The sequence below is a fragment of the Haliotis rufescens genome, unplaced genomic scaffold (assembly GCF_023055435.1).
Source record: "Haliotis rufescens isolate VD_foot unplaced genomic scaffold, xgHalRufe1.0.p SCAF_6, whole genome shotgun sequence".
Lineage (NCBI taxonomy): Eukaryota > Metazoa > Mollusca > Gastropoda > Lepetellida > Haliotidae > Haliotis > Haliotis rufescens.
In genome coordinates, this window is record NW_025964334.1 from 5,790,935 (window position 1) to 5,814,535 (window position 23,601).

Sequence of the window (23,601 nt, forward strand, 5' to 3'; positions counted from 1 at the left end):
AGTATAACATCATTTCATAAATTCACTAAAAGTAGAAGCACATGTTTATACACAGGTGATAGAGGGATGTAGTGTATATAAGTTTCATCAACAGAATCTTCAGTACATCACTAAGATCACAGTTCTTTATTTATCTTACATGGTCAATGTATCTTTCCTAACATTTCATGATGTATTAGCTGGGTACATCAGAAAAAAGAAGTTTTCAGACTGCTTCGAGGGGTGATTGGTATGTTCTGAATCTCACACAGAAGACTTGACCTAAAGACAAAATGTTTTATTTTTAATACCGGTATTGTCCACTTCCACATTGATAAACCTTTGTCATTGATGTTGGAGGGATTTTGTCCCAATTTCAAGGTAAGTCCTCTTGGCTGTTGAAAACGTTGAGACATCATCGTTCAAGTCCAAATGGGTTCCGGTTACAACTTTCTTCATGTTTGGGAACAGATTGAAGTCTGACTGAGCTAGATCAGGAGAATATATGGGTATTGAAAGAATTCAAAGCAATCTTGTGGATTGTAGCCATGATTTGTGCACTGGAACATTGTCCTGATGGAAGAGAACACCTTTTCTCTGCTTCCCAAGTCTTGTAGTCTTAATTTTATCCCGTAATTGCCACAAACATGCAGTATTATATGCTCCATTTATGGTCTGGCCTTTTGGAAGATAGTCCGCCCTCGGCTTCCCAGAACATGGGGGCCATCTTTCCAGCACCTTTGCCTTCTTTGGTGGTGGTGGTCAACTCTATCCACTGTTTTGATTGTTGTTTGGACTCAGGCTGGAAGTGGTGAACCCAGTTTCATCAAGTCACAAATCATTGCAAGATTGGCCTCAAAGACTTTTTTATCAGATGTCAGAAGCTTTGAACCCAACAAGTTGATACTTACATCATTGCCAAAGCTTCTGTGATAATGGAATGTCCTCTCTCCCTGGGAAATGCCGACTGAACTAGCAATATGACACACAGTCATTCGACGTTCAATCATCACCATGTTGTTGATTTCCTGAATCATATTTGGTGTTGCTGTCATCACAAGTTGTCCAGGATGGGAGTTCCCAACAAGACTCTCTCTGCATGCACTTAATTACAGTGGCAGAGGGAGGGGCATAGGCAGGGGTGGTGGACAATCTCATTAAAATCAGATCTTAGTTCTTGCTACCGCTAAACAAAGATCTGAGGACATCCCCCTACGGGTCACGCCAGTTCGACCTTGCGCGAACTTTGACCGACCAATGGAATGACCAATCAGAAGGCAGCTTTCTCGTGTTTTACGGCACTAATTTCAAATTGGCGACTACGCTTTGAAACATATTTTGTCAAATTCTCGATTACAAATTTGAAACCTGAACAAAAAACATTCTGGAATGACTAATAGATGGTCTCGATGATAAGGATTCAGTCGTTAAACCCGTAACTATCGTTCGGAATACCCCATGTTAAAGTTTTCGAGATTGCATGATTAGAAATCACTTTCCGGTTGTCACTTTCATAATCTGGTAAGCGACGCACTGATTGGTCGGATGAAATGTTGTTCTGACGTGACCTCTAATGGGATGTCTTCAGATCTTTGTTTAGCGGTAGCGAGAACTAAGGTCTTATTTTAATGTGATTGGGGTGGTGGACTTCCTCCCTGCATGCTACTCAAGTTTGTCCATTTTCCAGAGGTCACAGATTTATTTTGGTATACCTCTATTAAGAATCTTGCAATTCCATTGGTTAATCCATACCATATGTGACGAAACAATTCATTTCAATGTAGACCCTGAAACCATGTGACCGACACTGACCTCTTATATTTACGCGTCACATGATCAGTATTGACCTGTCGCGTAATGAAATTGACCCGTCTGCTTGAAAACAGGGGGCGGGTCATTGGTTCCTATTTTGGCATATTGACCTTGTCAAGAGTGATTATTTGTATATTATTGACTTCAAAATGAAATAATTTGCTCAGATGACTCAAATTGGTTTCACTGTTATACAATTCCTTCCATGTGAGGCTCAAAACCTTTCAATCAACCCTTGTACTCTTATTTGGAGCTGTTAGGTGGTAGACGCCGCTGATCGGAGACTAAAATTATCGACTGGTCAGAATTGTGAGTCAAATTGTTGTCCCTAAGCGGCTGGGTAACCGAGTGGTCAAAGTGTTGATTCATCAGCCCAAGGTTAGATAACCCATATGAGCACAATATTTGAAGTCGTCGTTGTGAACTGAGGTCTGTGTAAATGCTGACAGCATATTTATTTTCTTGTGTTAGTGCCCTTGACAGCCTTTGAAGTCGATTGCAGTTGGCTAGCCCAGGACCGCTAAATTCAAGAAAAGCTCCAATGATAGTTGACCTCATTGACTAGTTGTATACCAGCTATAATTCTGAACCAGTCCTCAAGCTTCAAAGGGGCAATCAGGTAGCCTAGTTGTCAAAGTGCTTGCTCGTCATGCCGAAGACCCGGGTTCAATTCCCGACATGGGTACGTGTGAAGCCCATTTCTGGTGTCGCGCACTGTGATATTGCTGGAATACTGCTAAAAGCCACATAACACCATACTCTCACTCACTCACTCAAGCCTCAAAGGAAAAGGAAGTACATTTGATGAAACAAACACTTCCTTTACAAAGTGTTACTGAACTCAACAGTTATACTACCAATGTTCCTTTATGGAACCCTATCTTTTGTAGATCTTTAACATATGACAGACAACAAATCATTTGATAGGATTATTATTTTTATTCAATTCTCCCTCGGTATACATACATGTGCTTGGTGTGGAAGATAAACAACACAAAAATTACAATATCTTGTCGGAGGGGTTGGACCTGGCATAAAGACATATGGCCCTGGCTTAAATGTATATATGACAGAATTCAAATCGTTTGTTATCCCTGACAACAGAGGTGTGGCGAGTAAGACTCCTTCCAATATTTCACATCAAATATCTGGATTTGCTCATCGTAAAAGAACTTAATCATAGGTGCAAGGGAGAAGGGTCATCCACCTTTCACAAGCACCTGACACCTCAGTTCAACCAAATTTTTAAATATTTGAAGAGAACAGAAAGCACACATTTGTAGAAACTGTTCAAACACCCAACACGGCACAAATGATACGCAGTGTACACAGTCAGGTTTTTCTCCATCACAAATTAAAGGAATCATTGATGTTTAAGAAAACTATACTACTCAAAACAAGTTATGGATCATCTGATCCTTTCATGCAGACAGATTAACTATAGCAATATGAAAGCAGGTGACCCTTGGCTTCTTTTGAGTAGTATAAAAGCTTGATATCAATGTATTTTCAAGATGTGTAGTTAATTAAGAAAAAAATACAAGCCAAGATTACCATGTAGGTATCTCACCTTTCTTGAAAGTGTTCAAGTCTACGAACCTGTCTTTGATCTCTTTCTATAAACTCATGCATGTTGTAATATTAAGAATTTTATAATTATGTGTACTTTTCATAAAACATTGAAACCCCAGGTACATTCACCTATTCATTCTGACCAACATTTGCCAATATTGACCTTATCCTTTGAGTATAGCTAGCCTTAGTTTTGGCAACATGTTTCATAACTGTCAGAAACTGAGACTGTATCCAATGCACGTCTTTTCCTTCAAATTTACATATTTGGGTCAACAGGAAAATGAGAGCCATACCAGTTCATAATAAATATATGTACAAATCTTTAATGTACATCTATATGCATTCATGTTAAACTCACCACTACACTGAAAGCCCGTGACACAACTTACGATTGTCAGCAATGGTAATATCACTACATTTCTCACACGGTACATGTCTGTTCCACGCGAGGGCTAGGGTCACAGCAATTTTGAAAGGTTTCTCAAATTTATTAGGTGTTGTAAAAGTTACAAAAAGAAGTAAATACACCAGTTTGTGTTGCTATTTATTTCCTGCTCAAACATTAACAGAATATTATAATCCAGGAGTATTTCAATACATACATCCATCTCAGACAAAACACACACACACACCATAGTGGAGCCATATCATCTCAAACAGTCCTGGTAGGCGACACTTATTTTTATGCTTTGGTTTATGGATTGATAACCTGGTTGGAAAAAAAAGAAATCAGATTATTTTTGACTCCTTCAAGAATGTTTTCTGAATATGTTAACATGCACAAGCTCTTGCATTTTAACATATAGGATGGACTTTTTATCTTGAACATGTAAGTAAGCCTTAGACAGAATGAAAACTTTTCATTATAAGTATTAGAGTGGTGGACCCGTAAACCAATTCGTAAATAAAGTATCGCCTCATATTGGAGATGCATTGGTCAGACTCAACAAAATTGCCAGATATGATAATCTCATTAGTCAGGAGTGAGTGAGTGGGTGGTTGAGTATAGTTTTACGCCACTGTTAGCAATATTTCAGCAATACCACGGCGAGGGACACCAGAAATAGGTTTCACATACTGTATTCAGTGTTTGATAAATTGCCAGGCTACCACCAGGGCCCACTTGCACAAAGCGATCTTAGTGCTAAGATGATCGTAACTCGCTAAGATTGCTTTGTACAAGTGGACCCAGGACCCATGGACTTTAGAAGCTGCTGGCCCTGACTGAACTCTTCAGGCCCTCGTTTGAAACTGCTGCTTATTGTGACAAATAAATTGACGAAAATTTACTGCAGGCCACAAAAACTAATGACAATAGACACTGTGAACTCTTCCTTATCATAGCATGTGAAACAGGATGATTCTGAATGGACAACTTCACATGAATAGGACTAATATTTTTAGTCCACTGGTCCTTATAATGATAACATATAGCAAATCCCTTCAAAATGGTCTTTAGGATACCTTAACTTTTGAGCAGTTTGGCAAGGACTACAAGACCAGCGCCCATTTCTGATGCTGCTATATAAGTGAGTCTGTACTTAAATAACATCAACAAATAATAGTTTTAGATCAGGATCCTAAGTTCATGGAGGTGACAGCCTAGGGAAGTGACCAGTGACATTTCCAACGTTTGGAGACAAGGAGCATTGGTGAGATCGGCATCCACTGTTACCATAATGCCAGTACTGTCATGATAACACTTGCATTGTTGTTGCAGAAGAGTATATATGTACAAAAAAGGGCTTCTTGTAGACTGCACAAATACCAAGTGGTCCTGTCAGAAAAAACACATTTGTCTATCAGCACAAATATTAGTTGTGAAACAATATCTGATAGAATAAAAAAATGTTTGTTTATCACCAGACTCCAAACAATATTCTATGCAGGCCATTGTAAAAGTTCTGAAGACTATTCACTTATAGTTAATTGACTGTAACCATTGAAGCAAATACACAGTTCTTCTACAAGAAGCAAAATAATGTCCACCTGGACTGGCAAGCTAGACATCGTCTATTCTACGACTAGATATAAACCAACCAAATCAACATAACCATTACTAGCACTAACATACAAAGTTAAAATTGTAACCATGGAAACATTTCAAATGTGACATGCACAAAACACAACTTATTTTCCCTACACCTCTAATGCCAATTTGTGTCGTCTGACAAATTTGTTCTGGGTGTTAGTGCAAGGGACCATCTCACAAAACCCAGTATAAATATTTCAAAAAACTAATTGCCACACAACCATTGGAGACTTGTGTGTTTCACAATGCAGCAGTTTCAATAACTGTCAATTTTCAACTGGCTTTGAAACCAGAAAATGCAAAATGTTGTTTTGTGAGATTGTCCATCGACTTCTTTGGTTGACAAGTGATAGTTATCAAGAGAGACAAGGACAAAAGAAACATTCAACTAAAATGTTCAAAAACACAAAATTAAGATTATAGCATGGTCCCTGAACAATACAAGCTGAAAGGAGCACAATTCAAATGTGTGTTTTTTCCATCAAAGGGACAATGTACAACATTGTGTTCTATAATAAATATCAGAAAACAGAATACAATGAAATGTTTGAAAATGTCAGCAACTGTACGTTGGTCAGGAAAATTTGTATATATCATATGTAAAGCATCAATCCAAAACAAGCCTTGTTTTTTCTACCCATCTTTGCAACGTATTTTTCATACTTAAGAAATAAAATGCCAATTTAAATGTCATTGACCAAAAAGAGAATAAAATATGAAGAAGTTCATCGGTCCGGAGAACATTTTGAGAAGAACATGAAGGACTTGACCAAGACACATATTTCTTAGAATCTGTATCAAGCGTCCATTACAAGTGTTTGGAAGACTTACTTTGAAGCCTCAACCATTTTTAAGATGCAAAAAGCAACCCAAAAAATATGTGCAGTCTGGAGCTGATCTGGCTTTAGCCAACACTGCAATTGTTGGTGCTGAATAGACATATTTATTAAAAACACAAACAAACATGGACATGATTAATGTCACAGGGTTCCTGAGGGCAAGGACATAAACAGAATAATATTCCTGAAAATAGTTTACACAAACTACATAATATATAAACACATACAATGACGATCTAAACTGGTTTCCGAATGTGAAAAATCACACTAATATGAAGTGTGTCTTTGTAGAAATTTGTAGCGTGTTTGATAAATTATCATGTCTATCATTATTTCCGAATGCTAAAAATGATTCATGTTCTTCGAAATACATATTTTCCATGGTAAAATATCAGAACCAAAAGTACCCAGAGTACAAGAATGTACATCATTCAACAACCGTCTAGCACTAAAACACAAGAAAAACACTAATCAAATGCTGTCTGGATAAGTATTGCAAAAACATAAATAAGAAATTCACACGTGAAAGATCTGGTGTATTAAAATCATAAATATGTTAATGGTTCCACAAAATCACAAAGAAACATTTCAGCAAAACTTTGCATTGTGTATGCTTGAGGAAAAGCTATGCCAGAGAAATAAAAATCTTCAACATGACATAGACATAAATAAGCTAGATTCAAATACAAGCAACGGGATCTAGCTTGGCAGACGTCAATATCAGTACAATTAATGATTGTTGTCCCTATCCTACAGATGTATGTATGGCAGCTACAGCTATTTACATTCAACATCAAGGACACATTTCTCCATGAAAGCTAAAACAGTATCTCAATGGAACATAAAGCAAAGTTTCAAAACATCTGAAGTCCTCCGATACCGACGCTCTGAACCCACTGCCAAAGCCATTGTGGTGGAGACTAAAATATATCAACCTGCATCTTCCTGAGGCAAGGGAATTAACCCACTATAAAAGTCCAGATTTGGAAAATATCGGTTGCTGCTAAGTTGATAGTAGAAATGCTTTGCAAATCCTGCAATTGACTGAAATCTGCAGGGCAGTTAAGAACCGGATGTTGATTTCAATAGATTTTGTTTGTTTGTTGTTTAACGCAGCACTGACGGCGGTCTGTAAATAATCAAGTCTGGGTCAGACAATCCAGTGATTGATATCATGAGCATCGATCCACGCAATTTGCACCGATGACATGCATCAACCAAGTCAGCAAGTCTGACCACCCATTAGTTCAGCCAAAATATAACTCCATAATTCCAGCCTAGTTTGTCAAGGGTGGAAACTGGACTTTCATAGTCTGTTAACTCCCTTGCCTCGGGAAGATGATCTACCAGTTATTGGTGAACATGCGTTCATACTGCTTATAGGCACCTTGGAAGATTTTGATGTTTCAAGGAATAAAACAATGTTGTCTGAAGTTAACTACATTGATCCCTCGATATACCGCTGTCATCGCGATCCAAGAAACCGACCCTGCGTTCTAGGATGTGAATGTGCAGATACTGAATTGCCTGGTTCAGTAAAATATAGACTTGCAGATCATTACACAAGGAAATCAAGTAGTTGTATCTTAGACTAGAATCTAAATTCATTGTTTTCAAGCACCATGTCACTTTGTCCTACATCTAGATACGCTCAATAAATTCACTTACAGCTAATGGATGTAACCAACTTCAGTTGCTTGTGCACTGAAAATTTACATTTAAGAAAATAATCTGTGAAATTCTGAATCCAAGTTATCATATGATATGAAGATTAGTAAAGATTAGAAACAGCATACATTCAGTTGGTAGGTTTGTGCAGGAATAACCTCTCAGTTAATCAACAAACTTCAAAATTCCTTTCAACATAAACAATCATGTTAATTCTCAGTACATAGTTAGAAAACCATCGATACAAATCTTAATGCTAATTGAACACGCCATGAAACACCTGGAGGATGTATGCAAGATGGCGGAACAGAGGCTACAATCACTGTTTTGAAGTGTAAGTATATCGGTTGACTGGTTGACTAACTGACAGCACATTCCGGCACAACCTTGTAGGGTGGCAGAGTATGACTAGTAATATCATGACTTATCGCACCATCAAAGCTCGCCCACTCAAAAAAGGCAGAGTGGCCTTGGAAAGTTAAGTGTTGAGAGACCCCGTCATCAGAAATCACTGGTGTCCGCCATCTTGGGTTTGAATGAAGAGACGGGGCCTCCATGACTAAATGTGAACACATTATCATTGCCCTCCCAGTCAGTTCCCACTATCATATCTACACCTGCATTAAATATAATTATGGGGACATTTTTATTTGTTTCATTGCATGTATTGAAATAACCATCCTAAATACATATTAGTTGTCTTAAAACATGTCCTACTTTATCAAGGTTAAGAAATAAAAGAATTGGTTCTCAGGCAATGACTTTTGAAAATATAGTGTGGGCGGTGTTGTGTGTTTTTGTTTTGCTTGTTCAAACTGGTATGTAACCAAATAAACATTTGTGTACCATCAACCTGGGAAAGGGCCTCCCTACATAAACGAGCATACAAACTCCTATTGCCGACATGACCATAACACGAGATACATAGTACAACAGTGCGCATGTAAAGGGAAGTAACTATGTGCTATATTGGATCGCATTGTGTTGAAGTATTAGGATTTGTTAAATGTTTTGTTTTTAATGGAATAAAAAAAGAAACGTGTGGCAGACTTTATGATGATGCGGGGTGCCTGAGAACCAAGACTATTATTTTTTTTAGCCCAAATTAGTTAACAAATCTATCCATGTCATTGCAAAGCATAATTCAAAATTGTTCCCCTCAATGAACGTGGCTTGTCTTAGTTGAATTGAATGTATGCTTGGGTTCATAAAGACCTGTGTTTTCTTTAAACCATATGTTTTTAGATAATAAGTTCCACCCTACTTTTAAATTTGTGGTTTTGAGATCCAGTGGCGCTTCTTGATTCTGAACGTCCGAGTTTAATCAACATTCATCAACTCCTCCAGGGGACTGTCCACCACTGACAGGGATATTCCAAACTGAGCCGCATAATATGTCACCATGATAATAGGATGAGCAAACGGAACTGGTCGCACAAATTTGTCAACAGCAATGGTCAAGTCCGATATCATGAAACATATGGCACCAGCGCAGCTGCTAAGCTTGGTCCACGTCCATAGATCGTCGAAGAATCGGACCCGAGCCACGGCCCGCCAGCCCATGATGCTGATGAGGACGAGGTAGCCGCCCACCATGTACATCAAGATGCCCTCTAGGCTGGTCTGGAGGTGGTAGAAGATGACGCCCGACAGAACGGCAAACACCGTGCCAGCATACGGGTTGAAGGGACGCCAGCCGAATGCTCGGGCATACTGAAGTTGGGCGAGAGCAAACATGATGATGCCGGCTTCAAAATATGTCTTCTTCCATACGAGGAATGCATCTCCGAAACAGGAAAGGACGAGGCCGATGAGGATGCGGCGGGAGTAGCGGTAGTACTCGGAGAGGTTCATCCCATGCATCAGCACAAACAGGATGAGGGAGATGATGGGCAGGAGCTTCACGATGCAGAAGAAAATGGAAGATCGCTCCTCATCGCCAAACAATACAAAGTATATTGCCACTGTTTTGAAGAAGGGCACCAGCTTGGGCCCAACACTCTTGAGCTGAAAGTAGATGGAAAAGAACATGAATGCAAGAAGACTAGTGGATTAGAAGCATGGAACACTTAAGAATTGAAAATTGAGTTACTGAGGTGAGGTGAGGTGAGGTGAGGTGAGGTGAGGTGAGGTGAGGTGAGGTGAGGCGAGGCGAGGCTTAATGTCGCGTATAAGATTGTTGCACTTGTTTAACATGGATACCCTACTCGGACACATTATACTGATTCCAAGCCGACCAGTCCTTGTTTCATCTCTTTAATGCTGAGCACCAGGCAGGGTAACAAGAAGTACCATCTTTTTTTAACGTCTTTTGGTATGAGGCAGTCAGGGATTGAACCACCTACCTTCCGCTCTCTAGGCACGCTCTATCCCCTAGACCACTGAGGCGGTCACAAAATATGTGACAAAAAGCATAGTACACACAGTTTCATAAAATATAGAAAAATGACAAAGTAGAGTTAATTTATGGATAACAACTTCTTTATTTACTGTAAAGGCAACGTTTCGGTATAGATCCTTATACCGATGTCAAGCAAGGCTTGATCATTAATTATCTCTACTTTGGCATCCGTCAACTTCTAAATAATGCATATCAAACAATTTAATAAAAATATGAACAAGACTTATGAGGCGATAAGTTAAAAGCAGAGATTTCCTTAGAAATGTCCTTAGGGGATGTCCTTAGATAAAAACAACATATCCGAAAACCCGCTAGCACTAATTCTTCCTGCCTATTTCGATGAATCCATTGACTAATAGCCTTGATGGGTTTGCCCATTTGTTTCCTATTACAACTTGAATATAATATTTTGAAATATCTTTTCTAATACCAAACAAAATCCAATATGAAATAGAAACAGAAAAAAGTCTTGACCCTGAAACAGTATAGTACTTCCAGTTGCTCGGTCTTCCTTCCAACCAACTGTACGTGACCCCCAGAACATATTGACATGAGCAAATGTCAAGAGAAGACACAAGGTCACCTTGTCCTGGTCCAGCTTGTCAGTAAGATCGGATGAATGTATCAGATTGACTTTCTTAGCTAACACGGCCCACGTGTTCCGATACAAATACATGTTTATAATGATGCTGATGACAAGAAATAGGGAATAAACTGTTTATGATTCTGAGCAGGGATGATAAACAGTGGCCGCATGTGTTTAACTATTTACGTCAATGACTGCTGAAGATGGCGATGCAGTAACACAAAACAGGGGTCTGTGTCTAATGCCAACAGCTCAATGTTATTTGTTGGGAAATGAGATCATGTGACTTCACACCAGTTCTAACCATTCACTAGTATGACAGTATGATAATGAGTATGATGTACACTCTAAAATAATGTAAACACACAAAAAACATTCTTAAATTTTGGACAAAATAAAAAAAATGAATCCCATATAAATCCCTTAACTCTTGGCCTGTTTGTCTTCCTTTATAAGTGTTACGGTTACCAGCCGTAACAGTGGAACCCTGTTTATCTGGACACCTCCTTTATTTAAACCATCTGTACAACTGAATGTCTGAATCAGAGTTACCTCCCATGCCTTTGTACCGTCAGATCACATTCTTGAGCAAATATTGTGGTACCTTTGGTATTACATGAACATGGGGCTTGTTTTAACTGAGATAGCATGTCAGTATTATTACTTTCAGATCACAACTGAATGCAAATAGGAAATAAATTGATTAAACCAGGTAATGGTTGTGCATCCTTGTGTTTCTTTCATGCAAAAGGATTAGTCATCCAATGTTGGATGCTGAGATTCAATATTAAGAAAAACTGTTGATCAATGATCAGTGATCATTGCTTAAACTAAAGTCACCATTTGGGTCACACAACATGACAATCCTGATCCTAAAACCAGTCTTCAGGTTATAGGCAATTTTCATATACTTGTAATCATAGGAATATTTAATGCTTCAATTAACATAACATTTGCTACTTTGTGTGTTTTACAATCAGGCAGATGAAAATAAACAGAGAATATTTAGTGTTAGTTCTGGTCAGAATCAGCCATGAAAATAAAACTTGAAAGTCTTGCTTAATATTTAGATAATGAGTAATTAATTGAGCGTTGTTTAATGCAACCGTTGTTTAATCACTCCCTCATTAAAAGACAAGAAAATAAGAAATGACCTTCAACAAGAAAACCTGGTTACCATCTGGTCACAGAGAATAATGAGGTTAACACAATAGCTCAGTTTGAAGGGAAGGGGGATATATTTAGACACAGTGCTGACCACCGTTGTGGCAACAATAGCCTGGCAGACATGGCTGTTCTCCAGTGAGTCGGGACTATTTCCATCTTGTTTGTACTACTTAATTGAACGCGACATACATAGACACAATGACATTTCATAATGTCTTCCAATCAGAGCAAGTAATGTATGGCAATATGAGGCTGTATCAATATGTTCGGACAAATTAGTAGCCATACAATAATAGGTGGATCTTAATTCAAGTCAGAGTGAGTGAGTGATGTTTTCAAGCCACTTCTACCAATAATCCAGTCATTCTGATTTCACAATAGACGACCAATCAAATACTCATGATTGAAACAAGTTGTCTTGTCATCAGTGTTTTAATTGACTTTTCAAATACAACCAGACCATGTTGTAGCATGATGACTTCTTTCCCGTCTTTTCATTTAGAATATTTCTCTTCTAGCACTTCTAATCCTATTAAAAATATCAATGGATCAACGAGGCCCTCTTTTTGAATAAGAACCTATGCCAAAGTCAGAAGAGGCATTCTGATTTGTTGTTGATTTCAAGCTTGTGAATGAGAGGAATTCTTTGCTATGGTACTGATAAGGGAGATAGAGATAGTGATGCACTTTTGTTTGTTTAATGCCACACTCAGCAATATTCCAGATATATGACAACAGTCTGTATAATACTGAATCTGGACCAGACAATCCAGTGATAGACATCACGAGCATCGATCCATGCAGATGGGATACGATGACATGCATCAGCCACTTCAGCGAGCCTGACATCCTGTCACCTCTTACGACAAGCATAGTCGTCTTTTAGGACAAGCATAGTCGCCTTTTAGGACAAGCATAGTCGTCTTTTAGGACAAGCATAGTCGCCTTTTACGACCAGCATAGTCGCCTTTTACGACAAGCATAGTCGCCTTTTACGACAAGCATAGTCGTCTTTTAGGACAAGCATGGGTTGCTGAAGACCTTTTCTACCCCGGATCTCCACAGGTCTGCTACGGAAGTGAGTGTGTACGGGGTACATATCATATTATGTAGATATAAGATACATTGGATAATCGTGGATGATGACAGGGAACTTGAAAATAGGTCCAACAGTTGGTACCCATGTGGGGAATCAAACCCCAGCCCTTCACATGAAAAGTGAATGCCTTAACCACTTCACCACCCCATCGCCTCTACAAGCCACATACCAAGTATACAAAGGTCAATCTGACAGTAGTTCCCATCAGCAGTAAAAATTAATAGAGGTCATGGGGTCCATGAAGTTTGTTCCTGAGGCATATGAACAGGTTAAATTTTAAACTTTATTCATTGGGGTTGTGACAATCTTTTATTTTCATGCTAAATTTCAAACCCTGCTATAGCTGTGATGACCCAGCATGTGACAGGGGATAGTAAGCATGATGAAGCGCTCGGTAATTTGTAAGAGTGCGAGGTATTACCGATATTTCTGTAAATTGAAGTCCATTCTTTCCATGATATGTATCACAATATCATGTTTTTTAAGCGCGAAATATCGTGTGATTTCAAATAGCGTTTTTTATCATGGGTTTAATGTTATACACCTGGCAAATACATGTACAATTTAAATGTGGAGTTTGTCTGTGGCAGTGGTGTAACACCAAGTCATCACTGTCCTGGAGCTTGCATCCCTGCGTATTTACTGAATGAGTAAACATCATGCTGTTCCAGCATCTTGTTTTGTTCCATTTATGAACTTCAATTCCTGCACTGATGTTTCAAATTGCGTTCGATTTCAAAATTTTGAATTGTACAATATATTATGATACATATCACAGTACAGCCTTCTGCATTGTAAAATATTGTATTACACTTTAAAACTTCCAATACCCATCCCATAATTTGTCAGTTACTGAACTGGGGAGTCAGTGTACTACATTAACATATGGTGAATTAATCCGGTGAGTTACATCTTTTCTTGATTATGTGAGTGACATTTCCTCTCATGAATAATTAAAAATCAATAAAAAGGTCTCGGAATGATCCTAGTTGCTTAACAGCACATGTCTGGAGAAGATTGTAATCAAACTGTGCAATACTTTTTATCTACAAAAAGTAAACAACCTCATTTACTTGGGCAAGATGCTGTTCACAGAATATACAAAATATAGTGCCATCAGGTCTATGAAGTTGGAAAATCAAGTGATGACATAACTAAGACAGGAAGATCTAATTATTGTAGATAAATGTTCTGGTCAGATTATACAGATTCTATTTAACGTGTTTACAATAACTTAACACAAAAACAACAAAAACTGACTGGAAAAAGTAACAACAGTTTACAGTAATTCATTGCCATGTTACAAAATACATTTATAGGGCAAACAACCACTGAATTCCTAAACACCGATGTCATCAGTCAATGTAATTCACACAGTCACAAGGCAGTTCAAAGTCCACCTGTTGTGAATCAGGTCATATGACTGACGCAGTAAGTCATGTGCCGGGAAATTCAACAATAGGTGCATAATAGGAGGGGGCTGTGGGGGCTTAAATGTCATCCAGTCCAGCCAGCGATTATCTTGTGGAGTACTGTCTGAATATGTATTATCTCTCTACAAACAGAGACAATAAGGACAAATAATTAGGTCAAAGTAAAGATTTTGACCTTGTTTGAGCGTAGCTAGTTTCTTGATTTACTGCCAGATGTTACACTGCCTATGAATGGTTAGTATCAATATTGGTTCTGAATCAACTGGAAAATTAGAATGAAAACATTTACAGGAATTTGAGTAACATGTACAAAATATAAAACAATTTATTTATTGCTAGTTATTCAAGCAATGCCAGCTATTACTTTCCAAGAAGCAGACAAGGACGATAACAAGTAATAACAACTGAGTTGATAAGAATTCATGACAAATTTAGAAACATATTCACGATTTCTTGTAAATTGCTTAAAAATACCGAAAACAAAAAATACAGGGGAGATCAATTATCATATTTACATATACAGCACTTGCATATGGGGCCTCACCAGCTCTGAACTATCTTTCTAAAACCCTGACAACACAATGATAATAACTACCGGTAAACTCCTAATTTCTAAATAGTCTAATATTTGCTGTCTGTAAACTTAAATGTTACAAAGATTCAAAGACCAAAAAAATGTCCAATTTGTTTGCAGCATTCTAGGGGCTCTAGATATAATTTCTTATTTAAACAAATTTACAGGTAGCACTTTTGTTATCAACCCATGATGTATATTAGGATGATGTAGTTTAAAACTTTATGTTTATCTTCATTTCCTTACGCTTGACATACTTATTAATTCTGGAATGTACTGTCTAGTCTTTTTCGCTCCATAAAATATGAATTATGGGAAAACAGCGAGGTTCCTCTCATTCCTGTCATGTACTCCGTCCTAATGTTCAAATTAAAACCTTGACACGCCAACAGCCTTGGTTCTATTTTGGTCAATCTCCACACTCACACAACCCTGGATGAAAACACACAACTATGAAAGTGACAGATGACTGATGACAAGCGTGACATGGCCATATGTCAAAACTTGGACCAGGAGTGACTTTTATATCAGAAAATGAACTATGTCACTAGTAAGTGTTGAAAAACATCACCCCATTGTTCATGACATGCTCTCATTGCTCTAATTTTGAAGTTCTGTTTTAATTAAAGAATGAACATGTTTCCAACATTCATTGTATTGAAGTTCAATATAATCAAAAGTAAGTACCCAGATGTCAATAGCTTTGGTAACTCAAAACGAACTGGATGTCATGTATAGCATCACATGACACAAACTGTTTGTCCAATTAACTAGTTTTTTAATCACAACATACTGCAGCCCTTCAAACAGACAAATACTTTTTTATATTTGATACATGATGAGGTTAAATGGTGTCACCTTATATGAGGTTGAAAATAATTGCCAATAATGTAATATGAACGAAGCTTACACACCACCAAACAGGTGACATGTTCCCTAATGAACTAGTGGGTCTTACAAATCAATAGCAACCGACTCTAGACCATAGAAAGGCCAAATATCAGGAATTCAAAGCAATCATATGCACAATACAAAGATCCAATCCATATATATACATCCTGTCGACATAAGAAATACTGTTTATTTAGCTGAAGAGCTTTAAAGTAATAATACACATGCAATTGTGGGATTTGTAAAAGTTTTGATGTAAAATGCCAGCATATCAATTATTGTTAAGGAGCCTATCCAAAGAAGGTGACAAACGCGAACTGAACCACAGATTACTTCACCAACGCTTCCTAAGATAGAAACCTGTGTTAAAATCATCATAATATATTGAGCTCATTATCCCGACAAAACTGGTACATCTGTTGCCTTAAAATCAACATTGTAAACCCACTGATGTGGAAAAACAAATGAAATAATGTATTCATGTGAGACATATTGATCTAATAAGGGCTTAATCCTGAGGTAAACATGTATTTCGTGCCAACAAACGATTTACGATTTGTAGGTCAGTTTGTCACGTGGGCTGACACAGTTTTCTTCTCGTGGGAAAGATTTTCTCACTTACAGCGACATGAGATGGCGTCCTTTCATCAAATACTTAAACACAGACTACCAAAACATAATAAAGATAGCCGAGAATATTCAGTATCAGGCTTCTCCAGCGCCATTTTCTTCTAACCTCTCAAGTTCAGCGTTGTCTTTGTTTCGACATTATAACAGTAAAATCTCAATTCCGCCAAATACGAGAGCAATCGGTTTTCACGTGTGCAGACAAAGCTGCTGGCTGCTTTGTAAAGTAAACAGTACTTGACAAGGACAACATAAACACACAGAGTTAATATTCATGATGATAAAAGATGTTTGACAGAATTTCTGGGATGGAATATCTTGGTTTGATGTAAACAACTTCTAGAGCGTATGAGCTCCTTCTACAGACGGAGAGACAATGTGGTGGACGTCGTCATGATACGGATGTAATTACAAGAGGACATTGTTTAGAAACTTACCACAGTCAGAGGTTTTGTCATCTTGATTTGTGAACTTTGAAAAGCAGCTATCTGTCACGCATTTCACAAAGCAATATCAGCTGGGCTTGTTTACATCAGCAAACTATATTTAGTCAGCTCGTGACGTCACAAACAAAACACGTGCACTTGTACGAAAGGCAATTTTATTGGTCGAAGTGTTGTGAAGTGAACCAATCAAAGATGGTTTTACAGCTGCTATGATAACATTGTAGATGGCGCTGTCTGTCTAAGCATGGCGAGAAGGAAGTAAAGAAATTTTATCAACAATGTACGATCTTCCAGTGAATGTTTGCAGAATATTTTAATCAAATACTATGGGGAAAGAGCAGGAACTGCTGGAAGCGGCAAGAACTGGAAATGTTGCAGTTATAGAAAGATTGCTCGCCAGCAGAGTACGTCGATCTGCAGGAGGGAGTGCACTTACAAGCGCTCTTGCCAGGTGACAGCTCAACTTGGATAATACTCTCTGCATGACACTTTACGTTGCTAACCTAATTCTTGTTTTAAGCACCTGTGTAGAATTATAAGATGATGTTACCTCGTATGAGATGACGTTTGTGTTACCAGTACCGGTGTGATGTAGGTTTACGAAGAAATAAACAGTATTACTATTTTAATGAGGGTTAGGATGAAGTGAAGTCGCTTATTTCATTTATTTAGTTAGAATAGGTCTTCTGCAACCCATGTTTCCCGTAAAAGGTGACTATGCTTGTCGTAAGGCGACTTCAGGATCAGGTGGTCATGCTAGCTGACTTGGTTGATGCGTGTCATTGTATGCCAATTGTGTGGATCGATGCTCATGATATCAATCACTGGATTGTCTGGTCCAGACTCCATTATTTACAGACCGCCATCATATAGCTGGAATATTTCTGAGTGTGGCGTTAAATAACAAACCAAACCATCCAAACATTTATTTAGTGATAAGACCATGAAAGTGGCTCTCCTGTGTCATCTTTCCTGTAAATGTTTTTTTATTTTGTCAAAAACCATGTCAGCATCGATCTTCATGTATTATTTTGGTCTGCTGTCATGTCAAATGAAAGACATGACAGCAGACCACATCTGCTTTCAATTGAAAATACTTGAAGCAGTGAGGCCTAATTCCAGTATTGTTATGCACTGTTGTACAAGTATACTTAGTCTCGATATATTTTTGTATTTTCATGAAATTAGATAATTTTTTGAAAGTGTCCAATTTGTGCAATAACTAATGGTTTTTATGTAAGAAATACTGGATTGCCTTTAATAATATGATCACCACTGTCTTATCGTAATGACCTTATGCTCAGACGTCGTGTTTTTACAGTATTATATTTATGTAAACTATCAAGGTGCCCATCATATATTGATTATTATGTTAAATGTCACATGAAGTTCCGTCATCAACTCAAGATAGTATGACCCCTCTGCCTTAGAACATGTATGACCATTGTCAGGAAAGTGCACATTTTGACTCATGATTTAATTAGTGACATGTGCAACAGAAACTCCTACCATCAGACACATGTTTTCATTATTAAGTTGCCACCATGTTGACTGGCACAAGTTATTGTTCGTTGCAGTAAGTTGTTTCTAGCATTGTTTCATTTTTAAAAAATTCTGTTCCGTTATAAACACTTGTAAACCTGGGAACGTAATTGAAACATTTGATACTCAGATTGACTTGGCAAAATATATTTGTCAGTTTTGAGTTGTTTGGTTCAAGTGTTGATTGTGTTGTTCACCTGTGGTGCAATGTTGTGAAGGCTTACCTGTTATCTCATGTACATATAGAGGTTAAGATGCACTGTACCCAGAATTCAAAATATCATAAAAAAGGAGTTGTCTCCCCTATTATTACCGGGCAGAGCAGCGTTATTTACAGTTAGTTACCTGGAAACTTTGCAGCAGTCATGATCACATTTTAACATGAACAAACTAAATAGAGAAATAATTATATATATACAAAATACAATGACATGAACATCATTTTGAAGGAATCACAATGTACATAAATAAGCGGCATCAAATTTAGAGGATTATAATCATCACATATTACTTGAATATATGGTAAGGGGATTTCAAGGATGCTGAAAAGTGTCTTGGCCATATAGCCATTATCGCATGTGTACTTTACACTTTTCGTAAAGGTTTTAGGGGACTTCATGCTGAAAATACAAACCTTCCCAAATAGAACATTAATGATTTCACTACTTCACTGAATTCAGGTTAGATTTCATGGAACATAACATGTTTGTTTCTATATGAAATTAAATGCAGACCCTCTCAAGTGTATTTGCTTTTATTGGTTGTGAGGATTTATGTGACAAAAAAGAATGTGACATTTGTTTTTTCAGTCTCTGGAATTTCAAAGGAGTAAATGTGAACTGTGTGGATGCTAATGGCGGTACTCCTCTCCATCTTGCATCTCTCAATGGACACAGGTATGTATGATTTTTTCATAGTGACAGTTTAGGAGGAATTGAAGCTTCAAACAAGATGACTTCTTCACTGACGACATTGTTCCCCAAGTTTCAGGGTTAGATACGACCACTAGTTCATTAGTCCTGAAAATCTGGCAGGATTTTTTGAGTTCTCAAAAGGTTTAGTCACATTGCACAAACCAGTATCTTGGAATGATCCACATTTTTAACTAATAGTGTCCGGTTATGGGATACTCTGAATGATTGCTTTGTCTGAACAAGGTCAGTTATTGCTGGAGATGGGTAATTATGTTATAAATATCCCCTGTGGCAATTCCTAGTTAGAACAGGTCCCCAACAACCTATGCTAGTCGTAAGAGGAGACTTAATGGATTGGGGGGTCAGGGTTGTTGACATGGTTGGTGCATGTCATCGTATCCCAATTGTGTAGATCGAAGCTCATGATGTCAATCACTGGATCGTCTGGTCCAGATTTGATTATTTACAGACCGCCGTCATTATACCCTGATGTTGTGGATTGTTGCTCATAATATCAATCAGTGGATTGTCTGGTTCAGGAATGATAATTTACAGGGCACTGTCATATGGTGGCAGTGTTGTTCACAGTGTCATTAACTAACAGAAAAGCAATATTTTGAACATTCATTTTTAATCTGGATTTCTTACTGGCAAGATGGCGGCTTAGGATAAGAGTGAATGTCGTTTGAGGGAGGGGATGCTTGTATTTTAGAAACTGTATCGAGGTTAGAGTGAATTAATTTGTTGACTGGTAACCAGTAACCAGTTCACAACACTATATGTGTGGTCTACAAGATGCCTGTGAGATGTTGTGCACAGCTGTTTAATCAATAGATATGATAGGGTGTATTCATTCAAGACGACAGACCAATCAATAATGAATCCAAAAGAAGTGACACAAAATTATCATGTAGGCTGAGACCAGATTCACTGTCTGTTATCTGATTAATGCTGTCAGAGATAGTTATATAAGAGAGTAGCATGACACGCTTCATCGAACACAAGGGTTGATCACGCCTCTCAGCATTACCATGTGTCCTCGGAGCCCAGGGAGTACTCTGTTTGGCAATAAACCCCCTCATTATGTGAAGTACCTAATTAGCTGGTACAGATTTGGGAAGGGTTTGATCACAGCTAAAGATAACTTTGGGTATTAGGGTATTTTACCCAGGGGTTTGATTTGATGGGGTATTCACAATTTTTAGAGGGTATTCAATTTTATTTACTCACCTGTTCCTTGACATTTCGGTATTTAAACTTGTTTTGTACCAATTCCTGTAAATCATTTAAAACTATGTGAATAGTTTACCCATCTGCATCTACTTGCTGCTCTTGCCTGGAAGCCTTATTGGTTTGCAGAACCTAGCATTGTAAGAAAAGCGCTATGTTTTAACCACCAAACAGTGACTGTTTACATTGACTAGGTATGGTGTGCTTTTCAATTGGCATCTCTAAGTATGTTGGTCGCACAAGCTTTTCCTTATGTAACTGTCGGTAAGTGAATTTCACAAACGGCTGATACACAATCATTTTATCTAACAGTTGTAATATACACATTAATTTTATTTTGTTGCATATTTGGGACGCTTATACTGATTTTATAGTGCTAGCCCACTGAGATACTATGCCACACTTGAATGAACTTGAACATGAATACCCCACTCAGACAGTCAGAGCTACAGATAAGCAGCATATTTGCGTAAAATACTCCCACAAAATATTCACAACCCAAATACTTTCAATTAACTCGTGTACAGAAACTCATGCATTAAATGGAAAACTCAAATGTATAAAAACAGCTTGCGTAAAAAGCCAATGAAGCTTTTTCAGCATGCGTACAAAGGAGCTAATTTCTGAAACACATTTACAAGCTTATTTACTTTCCAAGTCAAGCCTATATTTAGCACCGTTATATACATCTAAAACATTATTTCATTTTTTATTAAATCTCAAAATGCTTACTCATTTTGGGAAAAGCCCAATAGAGTGATGAATAGATGGGTGGACAAATATTGGTTACCTAATGAAAAATGTAATAACCCAATTAAAATAGAAATCTTCGAGTAAAACTCAATTGCTCAAGAAGTTATCTGGAGCTCTGACAGTACACTGACTCCGATCCGACCAGTCCTTGTTTTAGCCCCATAATGGCGAGCATCAGGCTGGATAACACCAAGTACCATATTTTATGACGTGACCAGGGATTGAATTGTCAAGGGATATATGCATCTCAGGACTTACGGAGTACAGCATGATGTGCTGTTTTATGACTAACTATGCTCTTGGCTGGCACATTTTGGAAAGAAAATGTTATTTTATTCAAAACTGAGATTATTTAAAGTCTTATTTTCCAAAATTCAGAAGTATTGCAAAGGGTAGGAATAGAGACTTGCAGATTTTAATACTTTACAGCATGCTTAATCACAAACACTTGAATATCATTAAATTTAAAAAAATGGAAAATAGTGTTAAACAGACAATTAAAATGATAGCCTAACCATCATGCAAACGAAACCATGCGCACTGGGGTTAAAACAGGTTTACCAGTTTTGTCATACTGCACAATTTTTACAATCAGGACTCTTATTTTTTAATCTCATTATGGTGCTTTTCTGTCTGCTCATTCGTTTGATCACTGTGTCCGTAGCCTTCGCCAAGAATTAGTCACACCATAGAGGATGCCCTCACTTGTCTACTCAGGGGATTAATCCCTGGCTGAGTATTTGTGATGTAATCACTAATCTCTGAGGGCAGCAGGTGGTTTATGGTACTCAAACAGGATGTTAGTCATAAAAAGCTCGTTACAGACATTAGTTGTTATCTTGATTAATTATTCACAATGTCAAGATCAAAGTCATTTCACAGACAATGTATGCAATGTGGTTGTCTGGGCCTGTTCCTCAAAGCGATCGTAGAGCTAAGATGATCATAACTCCCATACTTACGACTTACGACAGTCGTAGCGCTAAGATTGCTCTGTGGAACGGGGCCCTGGTCTGTTGCGGGTCCACTTTTCAGCTTCAACGGGGCTTGAAATTGCTGGCATATCAGAAAGAATCGGGAATCGAAACCGGATCTTCGGCATAACAAGCGAACGCTTTAAGCACTAGGCTACCCACCCTGTAGACTAACATCTAGTCTCTGAAATGAACATATCATACAGAAAAGACAGTTGTTCAGTTATCTTAATAAAAATATAATAAAAGGGAGCCCAGTGACTCTCTTCATGATACTGCAGTAATCTAGACTTGCCAAACATTATAGACTTGCATGGGCTGTATTTGATATATATTTGTATCAGGGTCTGTAAGACAGACTACCCAACCTGGTGTTGAAAGAGTTAATAACAATCCTACCCATAAATACTCTTTTGTTCTTGTGGTTTTCTTTCTTAAACTTTTTGAGATAACAATAAATAAACGTATAAAGAGGTTTTAGAGCTGTATTTCAGGGAAGTCATCATTTCTTTCGACTTGTTGGGTGTATCGTGATACCAGTAGTAACTGTATACAAATCATATCTCAAGATACCAGGCACTACTTTTATTTCCAATCTGGTAGTTTTTAATGACATTTGCTGTAGATATTGGGCCAAAGATTGTCATCTGAGGAAATTTTGATAAATCCCTGAATATTTGTCAAGAATCTGTCTCTGAATTATTATCTGTTAAACAATTTCGTGACAAGGACAGTTAATTCAGCCGTTAGTATTGTTCAACACTTTTCCTGTTGCATCATAGAATCACTTCCCTATGTTTTGTGTAATGTCAGGCCTGACTCAGTCTTATGTCATCATGTTAGTTGCATACAAGATAGTGATAGTGATCTGTCAGTGAGATCCCATATCATATTACCTAGGGTTGGCTATTTGGGCGATTTTCACTATTGCGATTGTATTGCAATAGTAACCCATGCTATTGTAATAGTATTGCGATAGTTGTCAACTCAATAGAAGTAGACCCACTATATGGCTTGTTAATTATATTTTTCAATGTAATAGAAATGAATACAAGTGTT

General features: G+C 37.8%; 2 protein-coding genes across 7 annotated transcripts in view; one reads left to right on the forward strand and one right to left on the reverse strand.

The window, feature by feature from the left end:
* Positions 1 to 7,898: 7,898 nt before the first annotated feature.
* Positions 7,899 to 17,245, reverse strand: LOC124148806 (lysoplasmalogenase-like protein TMEM86A). Its single transcript, XM_046520113.2, has 2 exons — positions 17,121 to 17,245; positions 7,899 to 9,912 (listed from the first exon to the last, which is right to left on the reverse strand). Exons 1-2 carry the CDS (start codon positions 17,139 to 17,141, stop codon positions 9,226 to 9,228), a joined length of 708 nt encoding a protein of 235 aa, XP_046376069.1. The 5' UTR covers positions 17,142 to 17,245; the 3' UTR covers positions 7,899 to 9,225.
* Positions 17,246 to 17,357: 112 nt separating this feature from the next.
* Positions 17,358 to 23,601, forward strand: part of LOC124148803 (ankyrin repeat and sterile alpha motif domain-containing protein 1B-like) — a 209,610-nt gene continuing 203,366 nt past the window's right edge. For all 6 annotated transcript variants that reach the window (XM_048386148.1, XM_048386144.1, XM_048386145.1 and 3 more), the window contains exons 1-2: positions 17,358 to 17,580; positions 19,481 to 19,567. In XM_048386148.1, the coding sequence (XP_048242105.1) occupies positions 17,456 to 17,580; positions 19,481 to 19,567 (212 nt within the window). In that variant the 5' untranslated portion in view covers positions 17,358 to 17,455. The remainder of the gene's footprint in view (positions 17,581 to 19,480; positions 19,568 to 23,601) is intronic.